The sequence below is a fragment of the Etheostoma cragini genome, chromosome 18 (assembly GCF_013103735.1).
Source record: "Etheostoma cragini isolate CJK2018 chromosome 18, CSU_Ecrag_1.0, whole genome shotgun sequence".
In the NCBI taxonomy this organism is placed as follows: domain Eukaryota; kingdom Metazoa; phylum Chordata; class Actinopteri; order Perciformes; family Percidae; genus Etheostoma; species Etheostoma cragini.
In genome coordinates, this window is record NC_048424.1 from 11,159,022 (window position 1) to 11,167,015 (window position 7,994).

The 7,994-nt window shown below is 39.8% G+C and overlaps 1 protein-coding gene across 1 annotated transcript; it reads right to left on the minus strand.

The window, feature by feature from the left end:
- Positions 1-3,003: 3,003 nt before the first annotated feature.
- eif2b2 (eukaryotic translation initiation factor 2B, subunit 2 beta) lies at positions 3,004-6,936 on the minus strand. The gene is made up of 8 exons (XM_034900598.1): positions 6,627-6,936; positions 5,878-5,998; positions 4,213-4,364; positions 3,927-4,090; positions 3,707-3,802; positions 3,492-3,629; positions 3,345-3,411; positions 3,004-3,197 (listed from the first exon to the last, which is right to left on the minus strand). The coding sequence occupies exons 1-8, from the start codon at positions 6,796-6,798 to the stop codon at positions 3,040-3,042; spliced, it is 1,068 nt and encodes a 355-aa protein (XP_034756489.1). The 5' UTR covers positions 6,799-6,936; the 3' UTR covers positions 3,004-3,039.
- Positions 6,937-7,994: the final 1,058 nt, after the last annotated feature.

Genomic DNA, 7,994 nt, shown 5'->3' on the forward strand with positions numbered 1-7,994 from the left:
ATGTGGTAGAGTATAAAGTACAATTTTTCCTTCTAAAATGTATCTTAAAGTATAAAGTAGCATACGTTGGGAAATACAAAATTGTACTTAGTTACATTCCACCCTTAAATAACGGTGAGTGTAGTGATTGTAATGGCAGGACATGAACTGGAAGGCTTGGATAATGAAAGGAAAAATGTAGAAAACGTATACATCCTAAACAATGGAGGTTTGAATGAAAGCGCATTTTGCCAGGATGGTGACTTTTTTTATTAAGTGTGTTTTTTGTTTTCTCCCTTATGAGTTGCTGCTGCATAGTAATATTTCTTTTTCAGGAAACAACAAGAGCAACCTTAAACCTTGACTTCTCATCTTACTCCTCCTTTCATAGTATATGTGTACTATGGTAGAATTAATAATGATGGTTCTTGTTCTGGCACTTTTAAGCCCAGCAGTTACCAAATGTAACTAAATATATTTTCCAGTTATCTGTTCAAATTGAAAAATACAGAAATGCCATTATTTCCATTAATCCTTAATAAATTTCTCAATTTAATGTCTGATATGAACTTCAGGAAGGATGATGAATTCAGAGTCAGATGACGTACTCTTTGGATGTTTTACCAATAACTAGGCAGTCACAGCCAAACCTATTCAACACAAGTTGGATGAATCATTCCGATTATCTTTTATAAACTGAGACCCGATATGTTACACTGCTGGTTGCAGTTCTAAGTCTTAATCTTTTCAGAAGGGCTAATTGACAGAAAATGTTGTTTGACAGTTGGATGATGTCATGGTCTGACCAGCGAGTGTTGGGCACTGGAGAGTGAAGACATGTTGCGTCCCATTCATTCTGACCTTTTTTCATGCAGTTCCAGGTCAAGAAATTTAGGTCAGAGAACAATGCACTCTCTCTCTGTTAGACCGTAGCGGGGTGCCAGAACCCCTCTCATGCTCCCCTCTGACCCTCATCCCAAGCCTTCACATCCAACCACTCAACACGTTACACTTGGCAGACACACCAACACTCCCTGTGGATTTCCCTGTGGAGAGCGGTTTCATACCTTTGAATGAAGCAGGGTGGGGAGTCACCTTGTGGTTAGACACTACAATTACACTTCTATCTCTATGGACTTTGAGGTCATGTTCTTATCCTTATTTTTGTGTGGGAATTTTTAAAAGGAAAGTTCCATTCCACGATTTGAAAGAAAAAGACACATAATGAATATTTTATAGAGTGGTTCAAGTATTTCTAACAAGGCATAGTTAAATGTTCCACATTTTAGGTCATTAAAAAAACAAATGTCAGATTCCCCATTAGAATTGAATTCCTGACAGTCTAAATAAGACTTAAAATGGCAGTAGACAAAATGTACAGAAAACGTAGTTATACGGTTAACTAAATAAACAAAAACATGAAAAATCCAGGTGTGTCTGTGTTCTTTTGATTACATTTTCAGTATATCAGCTGTCAACATTATGAAAACTATTAATAAAATGAGCTGTAAAATACGTAGGGAGTTTTTTTTTGGTAGCAAGCTTGGAAACAATAGGCTATTGGGGGATGCAACCAGCAACAATAAACCTTTCATGGCAGCAGAATAAAGCATCCCCAAGGCAGCCTACATGGACAAGTATAACTAATATAAACTCCACATCAGCTGCAGCCACAAGTCACATCTTTCACAATTACTTGAATGTGTTGTTGTACTCACCTAAAGTATGTGAAGGCATCTTGTGAGTCTTGAGCACCATGAAGTCCTCCTTAATCTGCTCATGGTTCAAGTTCTCAGCTCGTTCATTCTCAAAGCATAAATTCACTAGTCCAATCAGTCCCAGTAAAAGAAGTGAACTCAGTAATATAACAGTCCACTCAGTCCCTCTGTCTCTGTCTGTTGTTTAGCTACCTGCTGTTCATTAAACCAGTGACTAACAAAGGTTTTTAATCAATGCGAAGGTACAATATTACTAATCTTGACCATGACCACAACCTATAATTACGTTATTTGTTGTATTGCTTATTGTATACCACAGTGTGCTAACCAAATCAGTATACTCCACTGCAGCTCTGATTGGACCAAGTAACAGATGCTGTAGTAGGCTACAGCCTGAGAATTACAGCAGAACTCTTCAGCTTCAGCAGCGCTTCTTATCATCTTATTATTCACAACATGAAAACTTTGACAATCCAGCAACTCTGCATGTCCTATACTGCCTCCACCTGATGGACACCTACATGTTTAACAACCACATATGACATATTTCTCAGCCATAAAGCTTTTAATCGTATATAATGGGGGTTTAATTCATCAGGTTTGTTCTGACTATTACACATAGTCACACATGTGACGTATTACACATAAAAATGCGTTTACATGTGCACTAATATCCTGACACTATAATATACAATAGGACTGAGTCCTATTGTATATTATAGTGTGTAGTGTGTCTCCCCCATGAGGAATTCTAAGTAATGACAACACCACTGATTGTTACATGACGCAAGCCTTTCATAATCACGCAGGCGCCCCACCCTTCCTCCACAGTTGCTAGTAACCAAGGAAAGGAAGATTAAAAAAACATGGACTTTTCAGAAGAGGTAATTATCTTCACCTGAGCTTCTGCGTGGCATAGTCGCTGGACGACACCATGTTCTTAACATACTTAGCCATACTGAGAAATACAGTTTTTTTGAAGCTGATCAACTAATTTGGCAATGGCTTGAATGTTACAGACGGTCATTAATATAAAAGGTTACGCACTAAAGGTCTATTCCTAATTGGGATTTGGCTTTACATGGAATATAAAAAACTGGTTATTCATATCCCTGTATAGTTGTGGAATAGAGCATTATTGTCTATAGAGGAACATTACACAAAGATTTGACTAAGTTTGGAGTAATTTATTGGCTACTAGTTGCCTTTCTTTTTACAGTAAGTTACTGTGAGACACTTAAGCCTTCAAATCACTGTGATATAGCAGAATGCTGCCAAGTCATCAAAAGAGACACAAATGATTGCATCAATAGCTATTTGATTTATTTGTTAAATACACCAGTTAAAGTTCGTGGTCTTCTGGGTGGTAAAGTTCGCTCATCAGTCGGTAGATGTATGACGGTGCATGTCCTCCAATGTTAGAAATGAACAGTGTGATGAGCTCAGGCGGGACATAGTCAAACACTGGACAGTGCACGTTCACCTTTGAGAGAATCTCCCCTGAAATACAAATTGTAAACAGTGAATACCTCAGAAAATGAACCAAAAGACGATCATTTATTGTAAAGGGTTAAAAGCCGATGCCCTAAGCATGAAGACTTAGTTGAATTGCAGTAAACAAGCATTCTGTGAGAATGTCAGAGTTACCTTCAGTGAAAGGAAGCACCTCATGTGGAGAGACAAACTTATGGAAGGTATCCTCTTCATTTGGGAACTAGGGACACAAAACAGTTCACCGTCACTTTGCCGTCAGCAGAAATGACAGAAATCTGGCAAACTAGAGAGTCTTCTTACCTGAGGCGAGAGCTTGAACATTGGAGCACAAACAATCAGCGGTGTTGAGTGGTGCTTGGCTGCAAGAGCCAGAGTGTGTGTCCCATTAACGGCCCTGAGACCTCCGTTCGCCAGAACTGTCTGCGTACCGATGATGACCTGGAAAGAGATCACCACACAGGTTAACCCACGTGCTCTGACATGACTGTTTCAAAGTCTTCTGTGGTTGTAATTACCTTATTTACACGAGACATAACTGCAAATATGGCAGCGTCAGTGATCACGGTTGTTTCAATGCCGGCTTTCGAGAGATTAGTTGCCATCTCATGTCCCTGATGGGAGGTGAATAAATGTGATAAAAATGATCATCTTTAATCTCAGAAACAACAAATTGTCTTGTTTTTCCTACAGAAAAACTAATTCTTGTAGCTTGTGTCTTTAAAGTGTTTTTCCTACCTGGCAGAAGGGGGCGCACTCTGCCACGATGACGTGGAACTTGCGTTTGCGTGCAGCGTCTTTGAGGAAGGCCTCCACGGTGCGAGAGCGGCCAACAGTCATGATGACCTCATTAGAGTGAATGTGCTCCAGGGCCTGCATTGCAATGTTGTCAGTTGTTCCCTCTGAAAAGTGAAGTGGTGAAGGGAGAAACAGCAAAAATTGTATCTCACAGAATAAATACAGACTTCACTTCACTGTGAATAATGAATACCAGCTGATAAATGACCTGCTTCATAAAACCTACCCAGCTCAGTCAGCAACTCGTTGATGGCCTCGATGACATTTGCTTTGAGGGCAGCAAAATGCTGTCTGAAGTTTTCCTCGCTGAGTCCTCCAGAGGTCAGCAGCTTGTGGAGTGATTCCTGCTGGTCTGTCTCTTCACTGCTACCTCGAGATCTGCAACAAAAAAAAAAAAACAGAGTGAAAAAGCTCACAGAAAGAGGAACTGTGCAAACTCAGCCATTTTTGCTGAAACACTATTGTTTAACTTAAACGATGCAAGACAAGGCAATGTAATAAACAAACCATACAAGCGCTACAGAAAATACACAAACATTGAATGACGTGAAAGACACATTGAAGGTACCACATATGGCTCTGTATTTTCCTAGTCTCGCATTGTGAGACCTTCCTCCACAACGCTGCGGAGGAGGGTCTGGCTAGTCCACACAGCATTCTGTGATGGGAGAAAAACGTGCTCTGGTTTATTTGAATTTCTTTAAAGCAATCACAATCGTCTAGGGCGCTAAGCTCTGTACAAAGCAACAGTGCCGCTGTGAAATAGCCTCGGGAAAGATTTTTTTTTTTGGTAGAACGTGTATGTTCATTGGTTGTTTTAGTTGTGCCACAGAAAACTCAGATTGGACAGATAGTCTAGCTAGCTTTCTGAATTTAACGTGCAGAGATCGGAGGAGCAGTTAACCATAGTGCTCATAAGGCAACAGACCTAAATGAGGGACATCAGGCGGAATTACCAGTGGCCCTTGAGGTTGTACCAGAATAGGTTTACATAGTTTAATTTTCAAAAACCACCACATTTGTGTTGTACGGCACATTGCTGCAGATTCTGTTTACACCCTGTGTATTTACGTCTCTGTTTTAGCTACAAAGTGTGACATCTCACTTCTTTACTATCTTTGTTGGGAGTCACACATGCGCAGTGGCTAGGTAAGATCAAATCAGCTCTTTCTCCAACATTGGTCAGTCCAAGGCAGTATTAACTGGTAGACTTCCTCTAAACAAGGGCCAACTTGTGGAATACCCACAGAACAGGGATTTGGAATAGTTCTCTTGTAGATTATGGTGAACTAGTGTGTGTTGTAGCAGTGATTTCCATTGAGAACGAGCTAGCATGCTGGCATGTGGAACGGTTGGCCACCTCGTCTCGGCTAGTGACGTAGAAAGCCGTGCAGATTTTGAACAGCTCACCCAGAGACTGAAGGCAGAGGACATTCAGAAACCGTATCTCACTCAGAACAGCATGGATAGATTTTTTTTCCACTTTGGGGGGAAGTGGAAGCACCAAAGACACAAAATAACACCCCACATTTTTTTTTCATGATATGGGCACTTTAAAACAGGGCTTTATTTTGTTAAATCTAATCTTGTGAAAATATTATTTAGATTGGTTTATGTCACATAGTCACGAAGATCATACAACAAATTCAAAAGATTATTCAAACTAAGAAAGGCTGCAACCATAATAAAAGAACAACAATAATGGACACTAGTTTGTTTCCATAACTTAACAGCATCTGCTCAATAACTATGCCTTCTTTGTGCAATTATTCCAGATCAGCATACATAAAAGTGTATAGGCTATGTCAGTGGGGATAATTAACTACTTTAATCTATGACCGTTCCAGTGTAGTGACTGGTCTCAACAGCAGTAGCTCGGTTTAGTCCTCACCTGGCATATTCCTCTCTGACAATCTTCAACACGCGTCTAATCATGTTTCCAACCGTGGTCTCTGATGGCTGGGCGGCAGTTATTCTCCTCCCTTCTTTACGGATTATTTCCATCAGATCCCCTGAAACGGAACATAAGACAATATGTAAATGATTAAGCATTCACCCATTACATGGAGTGGAGAGTGTAACATAGATGCACCTTTCTGTACAGTTTACTATGTTTTTAGTTGTAATACAGAAACATGTTATGGTACTCTGTATTCTCTTTCACATGCACTGTCGTCAGTTAGCAGTATTACTTTGCAAATGTATTCTATCTACATGCATACATAAGGTTTCCACTGCACATACACATATAGTCTCTTACATGTACATACACATATAGTCTCATATATATACATACACATATAGTCTCATATATATACATACACATATAGTCTTGTTTGCACATCATGTAACGTAAAATCGAGATTTATTTTACCATGTACAATAGCAGGCTATGTTTGGCACGAAGTAACGTTTGAGATTATTACAACTATTTTGTTGTATCTTTTTTTGAGTGACCTGTCTCGCTCAGTTAATGTGATTTGAAACTCGTTTTCTCTAAAACCTTCTCTATCTGTGAAATTACTTTACTAAAAATGTTAAACTATTGGCTTCTGACAGGTTTGACAAAAGTCTTCACTGTTCAGCTATAAAGCTAGCTTTACTGCTGTAATGTCTGAGTTAACACAGTGACATTAGCACCTGCGCTGCTCCACCGAGCCTGGGCTGTGATTCTGCGGAGCAGGGCTGTCGTCTCTCGGGCTGTCTCCGCTGAGCCCCGCAGCGGTCCCGTCCCGCTCCCTCCCCGCTTCAGGTCGGACAGAAACGCTTCAATTCTCTCCGTCAGGTCTGTTTCTTTGTCTGGGCCCGGCATAGTTGTTTTATTGAGGACTTGTTGTCAGTTTAGATACAGACTAAGCTAGCTACCAACTACCATGCAAATGTTTGACGAGGAAGTACTTCAGGACTACATCCGGGTGATTATGACTGCACTATCATTTGATTGGTGGACCGCTTCACGGGATCTATTGCATCAATTCTTTAACTGTCAATTATTCTGTGGTGTGGCAGGGCTATTTCGGCATGGCAACTATAGTATTTTATGGATTACCATGACATTTTGTACAGACAATAATGGTCCACGGTTGAACCTAGTGACTTTGGTGATCCTCTGACTTTTCTCATAGCACTACCATGGTTGACATTTTTGGTTTTGAGTGAAATTTCAATCAATCCAATTTTAAATTGGATGTATTCCCAGGAATTGATGTCATACAGTCCTGTTCCTCAAAGGACAAATGGAACATTTCCTCTTGAGCCATCATCATGCCGATAGTATTTGTCCAAGACTTTGGTTTATGATCAAATGCATGCGTAACTTATGAAATTCCCATCTGCCACAGCTACTTTGTGCAACCATTTTCTGAAGGTTAAGTAGACCACAGCTAAATCTCTACATGGTAACTTTAGACTTAACTCCAGATCTACTACTGTGTTTTTGTTGTATCACACATGGGTTCTATAAATGTAGGGTGGTTGGATGTTCTGTTACTGGCACTTTTGTTTATATGCTTGTTACATATGGAACAACATTCTTGTCATTTCACTTTCATGAGAAATTTTTCTTCTTGTGTCAAAGATTCCAAAGTTCTTCTTGGTGATGTTTAGCACCAGTGCATTGTGGGTGACTCTTCTCAGATGGCAGAGCTGTGTTGGATTTATTTTGCTCTCTTAGTGGATTTTTGTTTTTTTCACATGGAGGCTTCCAGTCTGAGATGGCATTGTAACTGGTAATGGGATGAGATTCTCACTGGTCATCAAACTATGGTTTCACTCAATCAAATTACTTTACAGTCTGTGAAATAAGATTTGCTGGTGAATCAAGGTCACTTATAAGAGATTTTAATTTCAGCCTGGGCAGTAATTACAATGTGGCAAGTATCCTCTGAGAGCTCACCTTGATCCAGGATGTCCAAAACCTGCCTGATATCTAAATTAATGAAGGGACATCATATTTGTGACCAACAAGCAACATGGATAGAATTTTATTATTTCTAAAGAATATGAAAC

What these genes read in the sequence shown, in the direction of transcription:
- eif2b2 (XM_034900598.1), bottom strand. Translation starts at nt 6,798, where the DNA reads ATGCCGGGCCCAGACAAAGAAACAGACCTGACGGAGAGAATTGAAGCG. An exon ending in TGTTCAAGCTCTCGCCTCAG is followed by an intron (nt 3,412 to 3,491) that starts GTAAGAAGACTC and finishes TTGTGTCCCTAG; the next exon opens with TTCCCAAATGAAGAGGATAC. An exon ending in GGTGCTTCCTTTCACTGAAG is followed by an intron (nt 3,198 to 3,344) that starts GTAACTCTGACA and finishes TTTGTATTTCAG; the next exon opens with GGGAGATTCTCTCAAAGGTG.